Source organism: Anopheles stephensi, chromosome 3 (assembly GCF_013141755.1).
Source record: "Anopheles stephensi strain Indian chromosome 3, UCI_ANSTEP_V1.0, whole genome shotgun sequence".
In the NCBI taxonomy this organism is placed as follows: domain Eukaryota; kingdom Metazoa; phylum Arthropoda; class Insecta; order Diptera; family Culicidae; genus Anopheles; species Anopheles stephensi.
In genome coordinates, this window is record NC_050203.1 from 43,922,694 (window position 1) to 43,947,697 (window position 25,004).

The window sequence follows — 25,004 nt, forward strand, 5'->3', positions numbered from 1 at the left end:
CATCGTGGGAAATTTTTTAACACATCTTCACATAAATTTTCATTACTCTGATCTTTCTTCAATTGTCGAATAAATGTTTATAGACAGGGTTCGAATTTATTGTCGCTTGCGTCTCTTTTTCCCCTTATTTATGTAATCGGGGGAAATTTTTTAGGCTGCAACAAACAGCCTCTGGGCGTTGCAGTTCCGTTGGTCCAGCGATTCGAGGCCCAGTAGCGCACAGCGTCCAGCGTAGTCCACCTCCACCCTCCAGAAGCGCAGAGCGAACCGAGTGAGTTTGCGCTGGATGGATTCCAGCCGGGCCAGCGGACGAGCAGCGGATGGCCACCAAACTACTGAAGCGTATCCCAAAACCGACCGCACCAAAGAGCAATATAGCATTTTTATGCAAACCGGATCAGTGAAGTCTCAAGCTATTAGTTTTAGTAAACCGATCAGTTGGTTGCCCTTAGTGACGACGCGCTCCAGCTGGTCGTGGAAGCTCAACTTCTCGTCAAGGAGCACTCCCATTGTACTCAATGGTAGCATCATTTAACGCATAATCGTACACTAAAGGACACCGCTTTCTTGCAAACGTAATGACGACACACTTCTCGACGTACAATTCAAGACCATTCTTCGAGCACCAGGACTGGAACGTGCACAGAGTGGCTTGAAGGCGGAGATGATCTGACCGTTTGTGGATTGGTAGGAATAGCTTAGCGTCGTCCGGGTATAGTAGGTGGCTGCCAGCACGTCGTTGACGAAGATGACGAACAACAGCGGTCCAAGGTTACTTCCTTGAGGCACCCCCGAAGAAGCATCGATGCGGCGAGACATATGCGATCCCACTTTAACGCGATATGATCGACCGGCAAGGTATGATCGCATCCAGCCCAGCAGCTGACCGCGTAAACCAAGCGTCTGGAGCTTGGCGAGCAGCAATGAGTGTGGGACGCAGTCAAAGGCAGCTTGGATGTTCGTGTAAACCGCGTCGATCTGGAATCCGGCATCGATGGTTCTGTGGCAGAGGCTGACGAATTCAACCAGGTTGGTGGTGGTTGAGCGCTTAGGGACGAACCCATGTTGACTAGCGCTGATGTAGTTCGAAGCAGCAGCGAGAAGAGGTTCGTACACCAACAGCTCGAAAACCTTAGCGCAGGCACAAAGCGAGGTAACGCCGCGGTAGTTGCAGGCGTTTGACTTGTCCCCCTTTTTGTGCACGGGGACAAGCCACGAGGTTTTCCAGCAAGCAGGAAAAACACCCAAGCTCAACGAGTCTCGAAAGATCGAGACTAGAATGGGAGCAACGGTGACAGCACAACGCTTCAGTATCGAAGGATCGATCGCTTTCACTAACACACGGTCTGTAGTTCCACCTAGTAGAATCGCGCGGTACGAAAGCCAGGACTGGTAATCATTTGACACAGCTGATGTTAAAAATTATTAACGCCATCACTCTATCTCACTTTGGGCCTACCACGCCTCCTCTGGCCCTGTGGACGGCCTAAAAGGACTTTATGCGCTGGGACGTCCGAAGTCGTTCTCATGACATGACCAGCCCATCGGAGTCTGACGAATATAATTCGCTGCACGATGGTGAGAACATCATAGAGCTCGTCATTGTAGCGGCTCCTCCGTTGTCCTTTCACACATACGGGAACAAAAATTCTTTTGAGCATCTTTCTTTCGAACGCGGCTAAGAGGGTTTTGTCAGCTTTGAATAGAATCCTTGTCTCAGAAGCGTATGTGTGTACTGGGACTATAAATGTTCTGCACAGTCCCAGCTTCGTCCGTCGCGACAGGTATTTTGAGTGGAGAAGTGGAGTGGAGTTTCGGACGTAGAAGAGTTTGAGTGGAGAACGCGAGCAATTCATAGACGCGAATACAGGCTGTGACTCAAAATAGATGTGCCAATTTGACGTAGTTCAATGAGTTTGGAGGAGGATTAGGATCTGATAGTAGAGCTAAGAACACGGACAAATGACAATTGAGCCACCATGGTGATTCAGGGTATGACCCTGTGACGTATTGTGATGGTTATTCTAACAATGTCTCCAATACACGCATACGATGGTGCAAGAACGATATTAAATTGTCGTAACTCGGATCGGTATTTTGGATGCGTGCTCTTCCCAATCGCGTAATGTGATTGTTATTATGCGTGTACCTATAAAACACGTCCAGTCTCGATGAGTGCAGTAACAGAGGAGAGTCTATATTCTCAAATTGTAATTCGTTTCCTATCGTACAATTCGTTTGTCTTCGTGCTTTGCTATAAAACAAGTGTTAAATTCTTAATTCATTTCTTGACTTGCGTTGGCTATTCTCAATAGTGATTACTGGCAACTCCGTGCATAATAGGTGCTTAAGAATGCTACCCCAAGTGTCCGTTTTTTCTCGTTGCAGTATCTTTTTGTGCTGCACAAACTCAGCCTCAAGGAGCAGTGTTGCAAAGCTATCCTTCTCAGCAGCCGGAAAGGCAAACATTGCTTGCAGATGGCATTTTTCAGCAGACACTCCTTAGAGTACCGTTCTGTTAATGTACTCCACGCTAAATCATAATAAGCCGCGCATTAATTCTATCACCTGAGGCCAGTTCTTCTTTCACTGCGGCGTTCAAATGATGGAACTTCTGTATCGCTGGCAGATCGACGTTGTTGTTAATCAAGCACTCGAATGTGTCGCGGATAGTCAATACTATCCTGTACTAAATAGGATTCAGTTGAAATGTGTAAAAGATTATGTACACTGCTTGCAACATAACTTCCACCGTATACAATGGAAAAATCTTTAACATATTGCTAGTGTTGGAAGTAGTGATGGGTAAAATTGAGAACCAAACGGAACTGGTTCCGAAAGGGTTCAACAAAAATTGGAACCAGTTTCGAAAGGCAGGTGCAATCGAACCGTCCGGATTCGTTCGGAACCGTCCGGAACCGTCCGGAACCGTCCTGAACCGTCCTGAACCGTCCGGAATCGTTGGAACCATCGGAACCGTCGGAACCATCGGAACCGTCGGAACCATCCGGAACTGTCCGGAACCGTCGGAACCGTCTGGAACCGGTAGAATAATCGGAACCGTCTGGAACCGGTAGAATAATCGGAAACGTCTGGAACCATCGGAACCGTCTGCAACCGTCGGAATCGTAGAAAACCGTATGAACAGAAACATTTGCTTTTTTTTCTTTTTTCCGGGTTTCACTTTACGCGTCTCTTCGATAACCGGATCGACGATCTGAAATATTTCTATGGTTAGATTATTTTGATAATGAACGCTTTGCTAAATAATAATTTTGCTGATTTGTTTTTTTTTGATAATGAATTTTGCTAATGAAATTAATAGCTTATGAAGAATGAAAGAATGAAAAATGTGTTTACCTCCTGTCAGTGCGCTACATTACTTATTGATAAAAATTTTCAATTCCGATGTTATATTTTCATAAATATACAGGGAATTATTACGCATTAATAATAATGCACTTTGCAACACATGTACGCATTTTTCCTCAACATATAAAATATTATTTCATAATATTGTACCAATAAATAACAATAACAATAAATAATTATGATTTAGCAGTTAAAATTAAAAAAATATCTGGAGACCTCTTTGAATTGGTGCATTATTAAACTTTGAATATTTCCTTATCAGCTAATATTCTTATCAGCTAATTACTAATCTATCTTCACTTTCACTAATCTATATGTGTAGTTAATTGTAATTATGTTAAATGAAAATTATTTCTTTTAATTTTTTTACGTTAACTATTACTTTTCTCTGTTAATATATTACCTGCTTTAGAAAATATACGTTCACATGGAACAGAGGATGCAGGAATACTCAAATATTGTTTTGCAAACATTGAAAGTGTCGGGTACACGGCTTCTCTTTCCTTCCACCAAATAAATGGATCACTTTTCACATGCAGATTTTGTTCCGAAATGTAACGATCCAGCTCAAGAGCCGAAAGAATTCTTGAGCTAGATGCATTCTGTGTACGGTGAACTTTTTTTAAGGGGTTGTCAAATATCATCATCACTATCGTTATCGTTAACTTTGTCATCTGATATCTCTGTTTCAATTTCACTTTGGAATGGTTAATAGTTTGTTGGTAATTTTAAAGGCGTCGGTTATATTCGTTATCCAGTCAGCTATATTACTTCCCGTATGGCTTATAGAAAATTCCGAACATTCCAATAAATACGAACACAGTTCAAATTTACCGTCCATAAAATGGGCCGTCATTGCACAAAAATTCACATTGTTAATGCTTGTCCAACAATCTGCTGTCAATGCAATATTTGAAGCCGGTTTCAGACTGTTCCGACGATTCCAGACAGTTCCGATGGTTCCAGACGGTTCCGATGTTTCCCTCCGGACGGTTCCGGATGGTTCCGATGGTTCCGACGGTTCCGATGGTTGCGGACGGTTCCGACGGTTCCGATGATTCCGGACGGTTCCGAACGGTTCCGAACGGTTCTGAACGGTTCTGAACGGTTCCGGACAGTTCCAGGTGGAACCAACGATTCCTTTTCCTCGGAATCGGAACTAGAATGACACCGGTCGGAACCGGATCGGAATCGTGGGTCCGTTCCAGGGAACCTATCAATAGTTGGAAGATAACAAAACAATGGCACAAAACAGATGCTTGAAACGTTCATACTCTTCATGAGGCAAATTATTTTTAAATATTCAATTGCTTAGATATTTAAAAAATCTTTTGAATTGTGTGCAATTTTCTATGTTTTATCTTTTTAGGAAGCTTTTTGTGTAAACTTGATATGTTGTCTGTTGGATTTGCTGTCCCTTTTGTTCTCTTTTCTAACGTTTCATCTCGATAACCCACAGTTAATCCCTTTGATATTCCTAGGTCAAGCTAATGAAGTTCATCACCTGTTGCCTTGAGCAACGTTTCAATAGAAAAAAACAGGTTTTTTACAATCGGTTTATTGTTCTCACGCACTTAAAACACTAAGGATCGCTTAACGAGGAAGGTAAAAATAATCCTGTCTAAACCTAGTGTTTCGACACATTGAATGAAACAATATGGGTTGGTTTTCACAATACACTTTATTTACTAGTGTGACGCGTAACTGATAGATGTGTTTAGCAACTGATCTGTACGATGGTTAGAAGCAACTGGCTAATTAGGGTCGCAATCCCTTTTTATATCCTTTCTTGCATAGGGAAATTGTTGAAGGAGTGCAATAGAGACCGCAATGCAAAGGAGAGTCAGCATGACTAGTTACGCACCTTGACCGATGCGCGCACAGCCCAATTTTCACGAATTGTAAACGATCGGCCCAGATAATCTTTTGTTCTTCCTTGCATCCGGTCTTCCTGTATGCATGTGGTCAGGGTAAGGATATGTATAGATCGGACATTACGTTGGAATGAGTTGAACCGAGGAAAGTGAGAAGGACTATTGTTAACTTTTAAGGTAGTAACATACACCTTTTGATATTCCCTTGAAAAAGAGAATATCGATCGCTTCCGCACAAGCCGTAAAACACAAGTCTGCTTCGTAAGGAGTGAAGATTACAAGTTGGTTTATTCTTTTTTTTTAAGTTAAAGAATTTATTGATTGATGTCTTAGAATTAACATTATTTACATATTTTCGCGAGAATCGACTGAAAAGTTTTTCAGCGCTCTTGTTGTTTTGTATGCCAGGAGGCAGTTATTTTTGTAAATTATTAGATGTAATATGCACTTAGTCTTATTGTTAGTTTAAACTTACAAACTAATCAACAACTTAGGAGCTAAATCGAACTACTATCTTAAAACTAGCTAACTACCTTATTCTCTAAATATCAGGTTTTTCACCTGCTGGTGAATGGAAACCGCTGCTGAAGTCTGCAACCGGTTGATGATGTTGTCTGTTATTACGTCGAATGGTGCTGTGTTCGCTGCATCGTAGAGCTCCTCAAGCCGTGTCCAGCTGGGAGCGTCCAGAATGAGTCGAAGGATTCAATTGCAACTGGTTTGTATCTTCTGCAGGTTCGTCCTGGCACAGGTACGCCAGACAGGAATGCCGTACGTTGCTGTGGGCAGGACGATCTGTTTGTAGATGGCTATCTTGTTGGATGGGTGTAGCTTGGAGCGTCTGTTAATGAGTGGATATAACTTCCTCAGTAGGATGAGCAAGCGGATGGATGTTTCCTTTGGGGGTGATGGAACAGCATACGGTTGTCGATGGTAATCCCGAGGTATCGCACCGTCGTCTTCCACGGCAACCGGATGCTGTCGATGGTGATGTGATGGGTTTGAGGATTGATGAGCTGTTTTGACGGGCGATGGGGGATGATCATCGCCTGGGTCTTGGAGTGGTTGATTTTGATCTTCCAGCTGGAAGCATACTGTTCGATGATGGTCAGCGAACGTTGAGCGCCGCTTCTCAACTCTGCCAACGTCCTACCCATCGTCGCGATGGCCATGTCGTCTGCAAACAGGAACATGCCCGCACCGACGGGAAGGGTCGGCAGGTCCGCAGTGTACAGCAAATAGAGCAAAGGCCCCAATATGCTGCCCTGCGGAACACCGGCTGGTACTGTAGTAGCACCAGAGGCAGTTGAAGAGACGAAGACCCGGAACGTCCGCTGTTGTAGATAGTTGTGCAGGATGTTCACCAGGTGAGCTGGAACCCCGAACCTGCATAACTTGTGGATGAGCCCGTTGTGCCACACGTTGTCGAACGCCTTCTCGATGTCCAGCAGGACGACAGCGGTGGATTTGGAAACTCGTTTGTTTCTATGGATGGTGTTCTTAAGTCGAAGAAGCTGTAGTGTGGAGGAATGGCCGGACCGGAAACCGAACTGCTCCGCTGGGATGAGTTGCCGCTCGTCGACTGCATCGCGAAGCCTCCAGTAAACTTATCTCTCGAAGAGTTTACCGGGAGCACTCAGCAGACTGATGGGTCGATAGCTTGCAGGCAGCGTCGGATCCTTCCCTGGCTTCAGGATCGGGATCACCTTAGCGCACTTCCAGGACTGTGGGAAATAGAAAAGTTGAAAACAACGGTTATAGATATTTACCAGAAGTGATAGCGCCTTTGGTTGCAGTTTTTTTCAAAAGAATGTTGAAGATGCCGTCGAAGCCGGGCGCCTTCATGTTTCTCATTCTTTTGACTGCAGCCTTCACTTCTGCTATGGTGGTTTGGTCTTCGGGTGGAATGGGTGGGTCGTCCTCATCGAGTCGATCAATCGTCGCAGCCACAGATGACTCATGTGGACTGGGCATCGACAGACCGATCTGGTGAGCACTGGCAAACTGGTGGGCAAGTGCATCGGACTTTTCTGCCGGTGTGTATGCCGTCTGGGTCGTGGCTATGGTGAGTGGTGGTACTGGTCTGGATTTGGTGCGAAGAACTTTTGCAGTTTTCCAGATGCTGGGTGCATGGGGAGGTAGCCTTTGGACCATACGCTCGAAGCTGTTGCTGCGGATCGTCTGTACTCGCTCGCGGATGATACGCATAAGCTGCGCGGACTGGCGTTTCAGCAACAAGTCCCCAGTCCGCTGATACCGTCGCCTCAGCATATTACGTCCGGTGATGAGTGATCGCGTGTGGTCATCGAGAACGAGAACCTCACCACGAACATTCCTCTCCGGGACGCACTCCGCTTCAGCTGCTTTGACGGCACCCTCGAACCGGGCGATTGCTGCGTCAACGTGAGGTATCGCGGGACCAATGTCAGTGTTGTCGATAAGCTGGTCCACGGTTCTCCCAAAGCGAGCCCAGTCGGTGTGGCAGTAGTCCTTTCGCAGTAGAGGTGGATGTCGGGTTGCATTCAGATTCAGTTCCGTTAAGACCGGGAAGTGATCTGAGTTCATCTGATCGGATTGCTGGTGATGATGTGTAGCTCTTGCCGGAACGTAGCTCTCCGCGACAGGGTGCACTGCCGCGGACAGTAGACTGCCGTAAGCTGCAGTGGACCGGTGTCAGTATGGAGCTGGACGCCTATTGCTTCTGTGGTGGTGGTGTTGTAGTGCGGGAGTAGTGTGTGCCGGATTCCACGTCGGATCGTGATGGCAACACCGCCGCCTCGGGAGGTGGTGCGATCCAGACGATGGATGGTGTAGTTGCCTAAAAAAAAACTCATCTCAGGCTTGAGATATGTTTCCACTATTAGCGCTGCATCGATGTTGTGCCGGACAAGGAAGTCACCGAATGGAATTTGCTTAGTCCGGACGGACTGAGCATTCCATGTGATGACTCGCAGCGCACGGTCAGTGAAGGAGCATCAATAGTTCTCCGATAACGGCGATTTGTTCTCCCTTGTTGCGGCAAAGGCGGATCTTCGGGAGCATTCTGCTAAATATAGCGAATAGCTCTTCCGGGCTAAACAGGTCTTCCGATGAAGTTGTGGCTGGAGTTGTGGTTGGTGTTGTAGCTGGAGTGTCTGGAGCGTTCCTGATGTCCTGCAGTCGCTTCGCAAGGTTGTATTTCGGTGCTGTGGATTGCAAAGAAGAAGAAGTTGGGTTAGGTTGTGGTAGTGATGGTGGGATGCGCGCTGCCGTAGGTCAGACGCTTGGAGTGGTTAGTGCTGACACAATCTGCACAAAGCTTTTGGCCTTGGGAGCAGTGTGCAACACCGGAGGAGGAATGGAGTGTGGGATACTCGTTTGGATGGTGGCTAACGGTGGAAGCGCGTGCCACACGTTAGTTTTGGCTGGTGGAGGAGCAGAGTTTCGACCGTTGGCGCGCTGACGAATCTCGATGTATTTTGCCCGCTTTGGACACGACGGATCATCGGCGCGATGAGCAGCACCACAGTTCGAGCACTTTACTGTGCCCGAACCCGATGGACACTGCTCCGAGAGATGCTCCGCCGCGCAGATGGCACACCGAGGTTTAATTTGGCAATGGCGAGTACCATGCCCAAAAGCCTGACATCGATGGCATTGCGTCGGGCCTTACTTCCCTCCGCGGTACGGCTCCCATCGCACGATGACTTGCTGGATTGACCGTACTGCCTCCAGCTTTTTAACCAACCTGGTTTGATACAACCTGGTTTGAATGCCCTCTGCGCGGCGCTTGATCTCGAACGCCTTCAAAACGTCGAGCTGGTGGGTTTCCTTCAATTCGCTGACGATCTCCGCGAGGTCCGTTTCCGGAAGCCCACGAAGCATCGCCTTGAATGGACGCATGTTTTTAGCGTCATGCGAAAAATATTCCGCATTCCGCTGCTACAGGTAGTTAAGGACCTCCTGCTGTTCAGCAGGAGATCGGACGGTAATCGACGTGCCTACGCCGGAGATACGGAACTCTGGTGTAATTCCTCGAGCCTGCAGTTCCGGACGCATGAGTTTATTCTCAAAAAATCCTGTCTTATATACTAAAATTCTGTGGGAAAAGAACATGAAATAGCATTACATCGATCTCCTTCATCCTAACTCGGTATGCCGATGCGTTTGATCCTTGCCTGGCGTCGGCTAGTGTGAGAGGTCTGTTAGTTTCGTTGTAGATATAATGTTACAATGTCTGGCAATTGCGGCTAACGTTACGCTGTCGTTTTATGACCATGGGTAATGCATCGCGCATCTGTGGTTCAAGTGCGTATGTTTATTTTCCTATTTTTTGCCCACGCGTTGATTTACCCTACTCGTTAAGGGATCTTTCCTTCACTGCACAACTACCGTGCCTTGATCTTCGCGCAGGTCCTTTTTTCGTGAAACTAATCGCACAGCGATAATGGATGCGTTGGGTTCTAGCGTTAAGCTTTTTCGGCCCATGTTCTTCACTTTCGTATTTTATTACATGGGCTTTAATTATGATTTCCATATGTCGGGATTTGTCCCTTTTTCGAGATATTTCCAATAACGCATCATACTCTTGTTTTCTCATGGTAGGAGGTCGCTTTGTGACTTAAGGTTGTTTTCCTAACATAATATTTTCCGGTGAGAATTTATCCTAAATGAAAAATATTTAGTTATTTAAAGTTGTTTACTAACTCTTGCATGCCAGTCAGTTTAGCTCAATGTAATTTTGTCGCGTCCGCAACAACTATATTGAATTTTCCAGGTGGTTGGTTTGATTGAGGGTAGTTAAAGATGGGCATATTGTAGCACAAGCCTCAACACCAAGCATTCATAGAATACCTACTGAACACTTGATCGAAAGGTAATCTCCCTTCACTCCATCTCTTCCCTCTCTCGCGCATAAACTTTCTCTCTCTCTCTTCGGACAGCCAGAGTTATCACACCTGTGGCAACATCACCTACTATCACTCTATCAATGATGTTGAATTTTTACAACTGAATTACAGGAGATTCTTCTCTCGAAGTGATGTGTTGAGTGACGCCGCTAGCACTCCGTTTTGAGCTACTCTCGCTTCGTCTTCTCATACGCCGTACTGTCTCAACCCCATTGATAATCGAAAACTTTAACTTTAACTTTAATTTAAAACCTATCTCATGCAAAGTCATGAGCATCTATTATGATTTTTGATATTTTCAGGTATACCCTAGCAGTCCAGAATATGTAAATCGTGCCAGCTTGCCAGGGTCATGCAGTTCTCACTTTATAGTAAATACCTCTTTGAAAGAGGAAACAAAGTGTATCTCCGAAAGTCTTCGCAGGACGACAATTCCCAGCATTTTTGTGGCGAAGTATGGCCATTTGAACCGAAACCATTTTTTCACAGTCGGACCCTTCCTCAGAGCAGGGCATCGCTTTTGACGTATATAACATAGATTCCGAAGCATTTTTTAACTACGCCGACCCGAGTAATGACACCAGCCTAAATGATCCTTTCAATGTAAGTCATGGATCAGTCCTTCCCAACATGGCTTTTTGCCAGGTCGGTCCACCTCATCGAATCTTATGTTCTTTGTTTCGTTTGCTGTTAAATGTTTGGATAGCGGTTTCCAGTGGATACGATTTACACAGATTTCCAGGCCGCTTTTGATCGTGTATGTCACGTGCTTCTTTTAGCTAAACTATCAAAACTAGGGTTCTCTACTAACATAACCACTTAGTTTACGTCGTATCTTTCTAGACACATGTGTTGTGTAAAAGATAATTCCGAGTTGTCTTCTAGTTCGCATTGTTCATCTGGGGTTCCCCAGAGCAATGTCCTAAGTCCTCTCTTTTATGTTTATTTTACATATTTTCAAACGGACTTATATTTATAACATCGAACTTTTAAACTTATACAATTCACGCCAATAAAACATCAAACGCACGGACGCAGCACATACATCGAATCAGGCAGAGATAACCGCTTGGACGCTAGGACGAATCTGATTACTCAATCTCCCACTAGGACGCTCACGCTCGTTCGCTTACCTTTCGATCGCACTAACACATCAATCAGTGACCGTTGCATGTCACCGGTGAATTCCCGTGACAGATCTACCGAGCCAGGTTGGACCATAACATCTCCCCCCTTTTAATGCAGCCGATACCCATCGAGCCTACGCGGCAGTCTTCTAGGCCTAGAAAACCGGTGTGGCTGTTCGATCGGCTGCTGTCGTCTTCTGGGCAGAAAGGGTACCAGTCTGGGAGATGGTAACGGCGACGGAGAGTTGTCCTCATCGATTGTAACCGGAGCTGATCGTTCGACGTTCGTTGAGTCTTCCACCATGAGGTCAAGCGGCTGCTGGTTTCGCTTTGTTGTTCCAGTAGGTTGATGAATACCGCTTGTATTCCGCTTCCGGAGCTTTTTGGTGACGGCGATGAAAATGATGATCGTTCGTTTGTACCTCGTACAAAACGTTGCCTATACGACGCACTACTTCTGCAGGAACCCAACTCCACGCGTTGCGAGAAAAAACACTTAATATAAACTAGATCTCCGCTCTGGAAACCATCGCCTCGATGTGCTTCCTGAGTTGCTTCCGGTGTAGTCGGTGGTTTCAGGAGTTCCATAGCTGTCCGGATCTTCCTTCCAAACATAGCTTCAGCTAGCGACTGATGTTCATTCACAGCAGGGTTGGGGGTTGCTCGATATGTCTGAAGGAAGATTTGTAGCGCTGACTGACTTAGGTGAACCTAGGCGGAAATATGGAAAAGCATCAAACATGACCGCCAGCCTTAGAAACCATGTGGTTGAGGAAGAGAAAGTTCTCATAATGGAGTCTGTATCAGAGGGCAAGGTCTAGGGATGGGCGCTCCGGTTCGGAATCACGATTCCGATCCGATCCAGCATATAAATGAGTCCGATCCAATCCGAAAGAACGATTCCGACCAGTTCCGGAATCGTTTTGATTCCGGACTCGTTTTGATTCCGGACTCGTTTTGATTCCGGACTCGTTTTGATTCCGGACTCATTTTGGTCCCGGACTCGATTTTGATTCCGCGCTCCGGATTCCCGTTCTGCTGCAAATGTATTTCGTGCACACTGTTCTGCGTTATCTCCTCTCTTCTTTGTCCTTGCCAGACGGTTGATTGGTGGTATGATTTACGGGTAGAATTTTGGAGGCAACGGAGGTTTCCTCTTCTTTTTTTACTTTCGCTTACTGTGTTACTTTTTCCTTTAACAGCGGCTGCTTACTCAAATTTGGTAAATTTGTTTGGGTGTTTAAACTCACACCTCAAATGATTTTAAGTCCATGCCATTTTATTGCTCATGCATATGCAAAGCGGTGTGCGCATGTCTGTGTTGGTGTGCTATTACAAGATAGAAGAAAACATTGTAACGTTTACCGAGCAAGAATGGAAAAAGAAGATGTGCAAAACCAACGACGAGTAAGCAGCCGCTGTTAATGGAATAAGAAACACAGTAAACGAAAGTAAAAAAAAATTCTACCCGGAAATCATACCACCAAGCAACCGTCTGGCAAGCAGAGAGGAGATAACGCAGAACAGTGTGCACGAAATACATTTGCAGCAGAACGGGAATCCGGAGCGCGGAATCAAAAACGAGTCCGGAACCAAAATGAGTCCGGAACCAAAACGAGTCCGGAATCAAAACGAGTCCAGAATTAAAACGATTCCGGAATCAAAACGAGTCCGGAATCAAAATTGTCCGGAATCAAAAACGAGTCCGGAGTTTGTTTTGATGCTGATTTTTTTTCTGGATTTTTTATACATAAGTTTTTACTGATTTATTGTGAAGAGGTGAAAACATGGGCTGATAATGATTTTTCGGCTTTGGTAAAGCAAACAGTACCTTGCTTTGGTAATGCAAGTGTTACCTTCGGTAATGGTGCATTTTCGCCTACCTCACAGGTCATACGGCTTATACGGGTCATACGGGATCAGTGCAAAATCTTCACATGGCTTTGCACATACAGCCCCAGCCAGCCATGCACCTAACCCATTCACCCCCCCCCCCCCCCAGATAAAAAAAAACCGGAGCGCGGAATCATGATCCGGACTCGACTACGGCGGCGGAGCGCTCCGGGCAGATCCGATCCGGCAAATGGTCGGTTCTGCCCACCCCTAATAAGCAGTGATCCAAACAAAAGGGATACCGCAATCGACCTAACAATCGTGTCACCAGACATAGTACATGAAACTCGCAGAATAGTTTGTGATCAACACATAGGTAACAGTGGACATAAATTAATTTACACCTTTATCCAAGAACCCACAATCCCGACCAACAACAAAATCATTAACAAAGCTCTAGTAGAAGAACAAATCCGTCAATTAAAAGTCATGGAAGTCGCACCACCATGGCCAGTATTGCTCAAGACATCAAAAAGATAATTAAAAATAATACAAGAAATTGCAACGATAACCCAAAATCGTGGTGGATGGAGGAACTTAAAATAGCGTGGGAATAGAAAAACGAAAGTTGGAAAAAATTAAACACGAACAAAACCCTGGAATATCATATTGATTTTAAAAAGGATTTAGCAAAGTTTAAATTCCCAAAAAATAGAAAAACGGAAAAAAAAATTGAAAAATGGTTAGATAAAGTAAACACTGACACCACCACCACTATACTATGGAACATTATCAACAAATGCCATGGGAAAACAGGTTGTAAGCAATACTCTAATTTCATAAACTCTAACCATCAAAATGCCAAAAAATTCCTTAAAATAAATTTCTCAGATTTTAAACATACAACAAACAACCTCATCAGGATGCCACTCCTAAAGGGTTCAGAATAGAACAGAAATAGAAGGATTCAGAAATAGAACTTTTAAATCTTGACAAATGGCACAAAATTCTAAAATCAAAAAATAATACTACACCAGGGGTTGATGGCATTACATATGATACACTCAAAGTCCTAAATGATGAGACGGCATTGAAAATAATAGAAGAAATCAACGCAATGTACCGAGAGGGAAAGGTACCTCATAGATTAAAAAGAATCAAAATAATCGCAATTGGCAAAATCGGAAAAGATCTAAATGACATTACAAATTTTAGGCCAATAGCACTATTAATGACAATTTTAAAAGTAACAAACACAGCCGTACTGGCAAAAATTACAGACTACCTGGTAAAACATTTACTTCTGCCGGAGTCCAGTTTTGGTTTTCGCAAAAATACATCGACCGCAGATATGATTGACTTGCTAATCAACACCATAACGGGAAACAATAGAAAAAAATACACTGGTGTGGTTTTTACAGATGTTAAAAACGCGTACAATAGTGTATTGACAAATGAGCTTACAGCAATAATGCAATCCCTGACGATAACTAACGATGTTATTGCTTGGATTAGCAGCTTTATCAACAACAGAAGCTTAGAAATATCCGTTGATGGCGAAACAATTAAGAGAAGAGTGTCGAACGGGCTCCCCCAGGGGGATGTCCTCTCCCCGACACTCTTCAACATATACACCAGCAGTTGCCATGACATAAATAGGGAAAAATTAAACTACTGCAATACGCAGACGATTTTGCCATTATCGAAACCGGACTCACTCTTCATATCTTAATTGGTTGACACAAACACTAAAAGAACTGAATCTTGAAATCAACCCCCAAAATTGTACATATATGACTTTCCGAAAAAACAATTTCAACGTGAACATACAAACAGCAGGACGTAATATTCAGAAAACCAAAGAACACAGGTTCTTGGAAGTCACAATAGACAGCCAATTAAAATTTCATCAACATTTGGAGAATCAAAAAAGGAAAGCAACAAAAATGTTAAACGCCATTAAAACAATTTGCAATTTCAGAAATCATATAGATCCTGAAAAGGCCATACAAATGCCACAAAAACGAAATTTAAAACCATAGACACCATACTAAATCAGTCTCTAAGAAGGGTGACAGTGTGCACAAAGTCCACCCCCACAAATACTCTTTATGTCATTGCGGCAGAGATCCCATTTGCAATCAGAAGTAAATATCTAGTCGCCAAACAGATTGTCAAGACGGTAGCATATCCCTCAAAAAAACATGCTAATCCTAAACAAAGTACCTGATCGAAATAATACTCGTAAATTAACTGAAAAAATATTCAAGAAAAATCAAGAAATTTATCAGTATGGAGATGATAAACTCAAACGAAGCTAAGCTCAAAATATTCACAGACGGCAGCCAAAATAGCAATGGCTGTGAAATAGGAATATACGTTATAAAGGAAAAGGAAATAGAAGTAAAGCTAGCTTTTAAACTACAAAATGAAGTATCGGTATGTACAACAGAGTTGTATGCAATAAAAAAGGCTCTAGAGTACGCAGTCCTCCAAAGAATTAAAAAAACCACCATACACAATGTTGATAATTGTGAGGTTTTCATTTGTCAATTTTATGGTGGTTGTTTGTATGTTTTCTGCAATGTCTTCGATTTTTTTAATTATATATTTCATTTGTTTTTTTAGTATGATACAGCTTCCTCCATTACCATCTTCTCTATCATTTCTGATTATGTTAAATCCTGGGATTTTCAGTTTTTGGTCAGGTTTAAGCCATGTTTCTTGGAGGCAGGCTATTTGGAAGTTTTCGTTTCGTAAAATATGGTTTAATTCCTCCTTGTTTTACTTTAATATAGAAGATATAAATAAATAAATCTTTAAATAAGAAGATGTATAAATTAATTAACGAGTGAAAAACTAAGTTAAAATCAATTAATTAATTAAGTTTGATAGACTAAAAGCTTTAAGAGTAATGAGTATTAAGCTTGCTAGTAGGATATGTTTGTGTGGGATTTATCTAATGTGGGTTTTTGGTACGTTTTTTTTTTGTTGTTTTCTTTTTTATAAGTTGTTTTTTCTTTTTTTTCTGTTATGGGGATATTTCCAGATTATATCTTTTGTCTTCTGGGCTATGAAAAATTTCTGGGTCGCTTATCGTAATTTCTGTGTCGCTGGAATAGTTTTTGTCCATTGATGTTTGAGTTTCAGTGTAATTACTTTCTGTTTTGTTTATGTTGTTTGTGTTCTTTGTGTTGTTTTGTTTTAGTTGTGTTTGTTTGATTTCTGTGTTGTTATTCTTACTTTCTGTCGTTGTGTTGTTCGGTTTTGGGCTTTGTTTTTTTTTCTGTGTTTCTTATATTGTTGTTATTTTGTGAGTTGTCTTTTGTTACACTGGCGTATTGTCTGTTCGTATATTTTCTTGGTATCATTGGTGTGGTTTCTCGTCTAATTTGTCTTGCCTCTCGCATTATGATTCTGTTAATTGTTTGAATTTTTTAATTTCATATTCATCGATGAAGATAGGGCATTTCTTATCTAATGCAGAGTGCTCTTCTCCACATTCTGAACATTTGACCGTGTTATGGCATTCCTCGTGGTATGACACTCCGCATTTCGCACATATTTTTTTGCGGTTGCATCTCTTTTTCGTATGTCCATGCTTAGGTGTCCTTGGTTTCGGCTTTTTCACTTTTTTTTCCTAACCTCAATAAATTCTGGTCGTTTGTTTCGTCCGTCTATGTCCTGTCCTTTTGGTCGGTTGTTTGTTTGTCTTTAGTTCTAGTCACTTTAAATTATTCGTTGTTAATGATTTGGGATTTGGCGTCCTTTCTATTAGGAAGTTGCCCGATAAGCATCCGATGTGTTATCGATGTAGTTCTCTCTCTCGCTTTCTTTTTTTTTATCTTTCACTATTTTTTCCTTTTTTTCTCTTGCTCTTTCTCTTTCTCGCTTCGTTGATGGGTCGGAAAAGAGGCTTAATGTCCCTCGACATTCCTTTTGGGACATTGCTCGCAAACTACCAAGCCATTATGGCCCTTGGATATCGGTACAAACCATTGATAGATTATGGATCTCGTCCGTTTTCTAAAAACTCTGTGATGGAGTAAAATCACAATACGTTTCGATTCTTTCGTTAACGCTTTTTCGGATAGCATAGACAATAACCTCTCAGAGTATATTTAGGATATTACCTACGAAACAGACGAAACAATGAATGAATTAACAATGAATACTGAAAATAAGTTTCAACATTTTTTTATTTTCTCTTAAATACTTTTATCGTATGCCTTATAATAGCACCTACATTCGGGCATTTAAAACGATCATGTTGATCCTGACGCACCAGATATTTTACTAAAATGGCAGATAACGATAACAAATCAAAAGTAGTGTCATTTACTGTACTGATGAGGGGAACTAGATTATCGTCTTTTGCTAAAAAATATTGCATTAAAAATTAAATACTCTGTAGTGTAACATGTTGTCTAAAAATAAACTGACTGTGTTTCAATAGCCTAACAATGTTGCAATCCGCAGACTGAATGATTAGGAAGGAAACCGAAAATCAGATTTGTTTTCTGTGCTATCTGTTTTGACCACTGCCGGTGTTATGTTTGCAGACACCTTCGGAAGTTGACCTTCCGCAGTCTTCGGTTGTGCAGTTGCTGCTTCACTGCGCTTGAACAACACCTTCGGGTTCGTGCCATCATTTCGATCCCAACCGTGCTCGATCTCTTCGTGATGATGGTGATGATCGTGGTGATCGGGCGAGGGGAACCACTCGGATATCCAAACCGGCTTCCAGATCTTTTTCCAGGCCGGCAACCAAATTTGCTTCCAATCGGGCACCCATATTTGTTTCCAAGCTTCTTTCCATTCGAGTTTCTTGTCCGGCACCCACACTAGCTTTTTGCTGGGCTTCCACACCTGCACCCAGGCGGCTTTCCAGTCAAGCTTCTTTTCCGGTACCCAAATTTGTTTCTTCTCCGTACGCCATATTTGCTTCCACGCTTCCTTCCAGCCGAGCTTTTTGTCCTCAACCCAGACCTGCTTCTTGGCGGAATGCCAAATTTGTTTCCAGGCCGATTTCCATTCCAGTTTTTTATCGGTGCGCCAGATCTGCTTCTGTTCGGTTTTCCAAATTTTCTTCCATCCAGATTTCCACACCAGCTTTTTCTTCCACAGATCGTGGCTGGTATACTCCCAGCCGTCATGATCTTTGCCGAGATACTTCTCTCCGGGGACACCTACTTTGATCCATTCCGGATACCAGTACTGCTTCCAAGCGGGCACCTGAACCTCCTTCCAGTCTGGCACCTGTATCTCCTTCCACACCGGTTTCCAAATCTGCTTCCAGGCAGGGACCTGTATTTCCTTCCAGGCCGGCACCTTTATCGGTACCCAGATTGGTTTCCAAATTTTCTTCCAATCGGGCACCTGTATCTCCTTCCATGCCGGCACCTGAATCTCGTTCCACACAGGCTTCCAAATTTGTTTCCACGCCGGAACCTGAATATCCTTCCAGACCGGTATTTCCGTCGGCACCCAGATCGGTTTCCAGATTTTCTTCCAGTCAGGTTTCCAAACCTGTTTCTTTCCAGGTTTCCATATCTTTTTCCAGCCTTCCTTCCAGGTCAGCTTCTTCTTCCAATAGCCTGGGTCGTGATGTTCTTCGTGGTGGTGGTGATCTTCGTAATGGTGGTGTTCTTCTTCGTGATCGTGATGGTGTTCTTCGATCAAAGTTTCTTGATGCAACAGAGGCACTGGGTCCGCAATATGATGCTGATGCTCGTCGAACGTTATAGGTTCAGCAGGAGCTGGATAGTCATAACCGATACGCTTCTGCACTTGCTCTGGTATGTTGATATTAAGCGTTTCTTCTGCCTTTTGGTCGATGACAGCTTTTGCGTCGATAACAAATGATTGGAACTGAACTATCAGCAGGATAGTTACCTGAAATTTAGAAAATAGAGCAAACATATCATTGCTGTTTGTGTGTGGAAAGCAACGTTCAATGGTTGGGGAATGTGATTAAATTGCGGATCAACTGCAGTTGCAACTGCAAGCGTAACTGTTGATGATACGGCACTCTCATTTTTATGAATGGTTCTCACCAATTAAACGTGATGAACAGCACACAGACAATACACACAGTTCATTGCCGTTATGTTTTCTTTGTTTGTACTCCTAGGTTAGTTACGCCACCAGCAGAAGAAAGTGTTGTCATCGGTGTGACAATAACTATCGAACACGGAAGCAAAACATGGAGCGTTTCTTTTACCGACGCAAATAATCGTGCCCGCTTAGTTAGCAGATTTCCGTACATTTTGTGTAAGTTTTGCATGCACTTCACAAAAAAAAATAGATTTTTCGCTCCTGTTGGTTTTTTAGCTGATAAATTTTGCTTTTCATTGGGAGTAAAATTTATATCTTTAAAAAGGAAATGACGATACAGAATCATGCATTAGTCATGCAAAACAAATTGAGTAATATTTTTGTTGAGGATTTCCATTTCATTCACGTTAAGCAACGTGTACAATGTTATACTTATTCTATTTCGAGAAAATTGTGTTGAAAAAAAAACATTAGTGCAGTCGTTAGCCGATTTATAACACTTATATTTGTTAAGAATAAACAAACAAAAGAAAACCGACTGAATAGCAAAGCAAGAACATTTATACTCGGAATAGAGTAGGGTATAACGATACGAGGCTTAAGAGATAGAAAGCAGTGCGGTGGATAAAAAAGCGGTATACACTGGGAGACTCGGGATTCGGAAGATTAAAAAAACCAATCCCCAGAAAAATTCGAATCAAATTGAATTCGTTTGCGTTTTAATTGAGATGCATTGAGATGGGTTGGAATAATACTGTTGTTTGGTTTCATCATTCTTGGCAAAGTCCCCGAAATACTGCCTTAACTGATCAATACAGGAAAATACTGTCGTAACGGGAGGGATTGAAATTTTGAAATTGGGATCCCTAATAGGATTGGGATTCCATCGCAAGTAAACACTATTCTAATGATACCATGTATGAATGGGGTTGTAATCTATAAGAGATTTTCAGAAATCTTCTTCTTATTCTTTGGCCAGAACTACAACCTCCAAAGTTCTGGCTTCCCTTCACTTGATTTTGCCCTTAGGCTAGGTAGTCCGTCTTACCTACGGGGCGGCAATTTAGATGGAAACTGATCCCAGGTCGTTATCATCTCGCCTCCACTGCACCGCCCAGACTCCCGGCGCTATTACAACAAAAACTTAAATAACAGCATACACCTATTCTGTTAACCAAGTAATAAGAAAAACATATTCAAATAATGCTTATGAACCCTTAAAATGAAAAGTTCGATCAATCTTAACAGATCACATTGTTGACAATTTCGCAATGTTCGCCTTTCACCTTGAATTAGTTTCATTTTATAACCGTTTGACACGTTTCTCAATGAGCATTTCGTAAGTTGCCCACAACTGTGGGCCTTATTTAAATAGCGAGACATCGTTAGGCTATTTACGGTGAAAAGATCACGTCATCCTCATTACACCCACGCGGCTGTTGATGGTTTCAGAGCTTAAAGCTGTGTCTTGTATTATTACACATTGGGTTTTTATATGATATAACTGCATAGGAAATTTTCAAGCGATTCCTACGTAGTTTGCGTAGTTTTGAACTTTTGAACGTAGCGTACTTGTAAGCGTAGTTTTGAACATATTTGCCAACGCAGTACCCGGCACCAAGCCCGGCACATAACCGGTGACCGGTTTTGTGTTCCTTTTTAATCTACTCCCGTATCAAGCGAACGGCGTAACCACATCGTAAAGAAAAGGTGTGTTTGTATGTTAAAAGTTTAACGAACAGCAAACATCCGACGGTTGTGATGGATGAAGCGAAACCAGCAAACCAACCACGCTACCCTGGCAGATGCATGGATCCGACGCACTTCACAACACACATCTGTTTTCAATCCTTTCGGCACTGGCAGAAGCGTGCCGTCATTTACCGGCATCGATGTAGCACCACGCTTAGCACCAAACAATAGGTACCACCACCGATGGAGGGCCGTGTGGAAGTTGATGGCTTCAGTAATATTGGTTCCAAGCCGTTGCCGTGAATGAGGAGCCAAACGGCATGGGATCATTCATGGTTCCATGGTGTAGCGATCCATAATGCCTTTTGAAAGCCAGTGAAAGGCTACACTCACTGATTCCGCTGACAGGTCGGAAGAGCGCAATATTGCTTGCGTTTGTATCGTGCAAGATAAAAGCGCACGGTACAACAAACACACACGTGAGAACTCTTTGCATCATAGATAGATCACGGAAAGATTGTATGTTACCTGTGCCGACATTAAAGAAGTATCTTACATAACAGCTCTCTTGGGTTGAGTTCGATTGCTCGAGTGCCGCAAAAGGCAACAACAATAACAAATGTAATTGCGGATTGCTGAATGCATCATCACTTGCATTTTTGTTGCTTATTTTAAATGTTTCTTTTTCCTGTTTGTTATTATGTCCTTTTTATTCTTTTTTTCCCTAACACAAAACAATTAAGACTTTACTTGCTTCCTAGCTGGGACACTGAAGCTCTCGTTTACTTTCATTTTCATGATTTTCATTGGAGGAGGTGTATTAAAATGCATCATGTTAATGTCCATTAATCATTTCATTTCGGGTAATGCTACGTGTCTAACCGTGTATGATGCGGGTGTGAAAGTCGAATATGCACCACGGTAAGTACCACTACAACAGGTGTTAATGAACATTTGTCTTATAAGCGGAACTTACTGCATGTTTAACTAAATTATTCGTTTTTAATTATTAAACATCAATTAAGCTAAAATTTACAAAAAAAAGAAAAATATCAAATGCAAAAACCCTGAACACTTTGCTTCATACATCCCAATTTGTTAAAGACATTTCATCAAAATTTAAATTTTAAGTAATTGTATGTCAATACTAAACGAAAGCTCGAATTTTATTCGTTTGGCAGGTAGCAACCCGGCAACCGACAATACAGGAGGTTATTTTCTAATATTTCATTTATTCATTAAGAACGGCCTGGTCGTATTGATAATTATCTTATCATATTGAGGCCACAAGAACACTATTTTTTTACAGTGTAAGTTGAAATTGGGTAAAATGCGGATAAAGTCAAGCCAAGGAAAGCTAGAAATGGGCAAACCGACAAAAAGAAGAGAAGTTGCTATAAGCCAAAGGTTTGTGAGTTGTGCCACTAATTGAAGCAACTTCATCAAAACGTACTCAAAACCTACATTTCAGCCAATTTTATTTACAGAGAAGTATTTGTAAGTTGTCTCAATCATAAAAGATACGATAATTAATGATTTAAATCTCTACAACAAAACCAACTATAATTCATATCAACATCCTGGCACATAAGATCCAACGTTTAGAGGGATGCCGAAGTGAACATATTCTCAGCTCACTAAACTCAGATGTCCAGATGTACTGAAGTTCAGATTCGCTAAACTGACTTGCAGATCATTACTGATTCTGGCTAAAATATGAATCTACCACTTTATTTTGTGACCATTTTCATTCATCACATTTTCAGTTGAAAAATTCTGGCGTAGTAAGGACTAATTTTTTCTGTTCTAAATGATCATTTCCTGCATCTCAAGCATAACGAAAACACAGCACCAAAAGATATGAATAAAACTCTCCTATTCAGCTCATCACTCTGCAGTAAATGTAAGTAAGTGGCAAATTGAATGAAATGATTCATTTCTATACACTTTCACTGATTAACGTACAGTGGTCAAGCGCTTACGCAGGGGATTTACACTAAACGGACATTCACTCGAAAATAAACATGACACCACGCTCAAACCGAACATCACAGAGAGATGACAATGAACTTATCACGCACTTCGGAAGACATGTACTTTCAACCGTCTGGCTAGTGTTGCGTCAACTGAAACGATTCACTTTCGATAGCAATTTGCAGTGTGTGCCGATAGCAAAGATAACTTTCGTTGAATATGCGAAGGAAAAGAAATAAAAAATGTTACACTAACCACTGTGCTCCATCGGGATTTCATCCTTCCCGCAGAAGTCCTCTCTTAGGAGCTGCTCGAAACTGACTGACAATTGTTTACATCCGCCCGGTCGTTTAATATATATAAACAATCGTTCGCCCCTCCGGAAATATCAGTCGAGCGTCGTGGGAGAAATGGGGAAAAGCACACGCCACTGCCGGTAGTCTTACCCAGAGTGATCTCAGCCTCGTGGGGTTTTGGGGTAGGGATTGAATAATTTTGGCGCGCACTGGTTCGCCTAAGCGCGGCGACATTGGATCACGCCGGAGCGCAAGAGCTTTCGTTCACCGCACCGTGAGCGTGCTTGGGACACACTTCATGGTACGGCGTCTTCGGTAGGGAGTCAAAACTAAGTTATGTGTAGTATTTCTGCATCCTCTGTTCTGCACGCTCTATATTCGCACACTCTACTGCTGGATGTACCGGAAGCGTGTGGATGGAGGCGCAACTAGAGACGAGCCGTGCACATGTACATGTACAGGAAAGCTTAACTGCAGCCAAAACGAAAGAATATTAAATAATCAAACCAAGAATATGTTTTCGCTATAAACAAATAAGACTAATTTAAAGTAATATATTTAATTTACTATTTAACAATTTTTTTTATAAAATATAATTTTGTAATTGTAAAATTTAGTCTAAGTATTAAAATTAAGAGCATTTTGTCAAAATATTTCGAATAATGATGTAAAATAAAGAATCTGAGCGCAGAATCGCAAGAGCTTTATAGTTTACTTTCAGTTTCACTGAAACGAACCGGTATATTGAACCAACCGACTTCAAACACATTGCCCACGAACGCTTTCGCAAAGGCTCTCAATTCTCATCCACGAGATGAGATGGTGCGCCTCACGGTGGCCCAGACTCTTTCTCCGTGTAGCTCGACTGAACTGTGTCAATCTCAATACTTCCACCTTTCGCTCCATTGCCGTGCAGCGGTTCCATTTGCTTTATGATGTACTTTCTTCTCGAAGCTTGTCTGAAGTACCGGTATCGGAACAAGGTTGTTCCCGCGCACACGTACGTACCCGAGATTCCTACCCGTCGTTTGCGTAATCGATTCGCGACTCTGTTTTTTTTTGCCACGAACACATATTATATCATCGGGGCGTCGACAACGCTCGCAACACACTGATCCAGACAACCGTATTCGGGACCAGTTCAGACCGGGGCGGTTGACGTACGACGACCAAGTAATGAAGCAGGAGAGCACTGACCACTAGTCGAGGGTGAAAAGTGACATGTGCCCGCGCATGGCAGTGGCGCAGCCGTTTGCTTTCGCGCGCGCTCTTTCCCCGTTTTCTTCGCACATGTCAACCATACGGACACGAAGAAATGGCGCCTCAAGGCCGTTATTAGAGAATTGTGTATCGAGCGAAGATTCGCGATTGATTTCTACTTTCGTTTTTGTTCAAAAATGAACACAAAAAGTGACACTTATGTGGCGTCTACTGCTGGCTGCCGGTGGGGTTTGGGTCGGTTAGACAATTTGTTGGTAATTTTTAAAGATTTTGTAATTTTGGAGAATTCCTGTCGCATGACATGGCAACAAAATGGAAGCTGTTGCACACACACACACACACACACAAGTTTAACAACAAAAAACAAACATATTAGTTAAGCTGATGGCTTGTTATGCCTCGGGGCAGGCTCTCTGTGGTTTCTGTAGCCCATAACGGAATAGTTATTTCTGTGTATGGTGAGGATTATCCAGGCGAGATTTGAACCTGATCCGCGTGTTTTGATGAGTCATGCGTTATCCACCTCTCTGTACGTAATGATCGACAGCATTGGAACATCCAAATGAAGGTAACCGTCGATGGCAAAGCTTGTTGATCATCATAGAATAAGCATCACGTTTCACTATACAGCGCTCAACATTGGGAATTGCGTCCTACGTGGTGGGATCT

At 42.7% G+C, this 25,004-nt stretch overlaps 1 protein-coding gene across 1 annotated transcript; it reads right to left on the reverse strand.

The window, feature by feature from the left end:
- Positions 1-17,285: 17,285 nt before the first annotated feature.
- Positions 17,286-23,181, reverse strand: LOC118510991. The gene is made up of 2 exons (XM_036053506.1): positions 23,074-23,181; positions 17,286-18,990 (listed from the first exon to the last, which is right to left on the reverse strand). The coding sequence occupies exons 1-2, from the start codon at positions 23,095-23,097 to the stop codon at positions 17,584-17,586; spliced, it is 1,431 nt and encodes a 476-aa protein (XP_035909399.1). The 5' UTR covers positions 23,098-23,181; the 3' UTR covers positions 17,286-17,583.
- Between the last annotated feature and the right edge of the window lie 1,823 nt (positions 23,182-25,004).

Bases quoted from the DNA above. Each gene is read 5' to 3' on its own strand.
- LOC118510991 (XM_036053506.1), bottom strand. From the start codon at position 23,097: ATGAAATCCCGATGGAGCACAGTG. The intron at 18,991-23,073 runs GTTAGTGTAACA...TCTAAATTTCAG, and splicing joins AATCCCGATGGAGCACAGTG to GTAACTATCCTGCTGATAGT.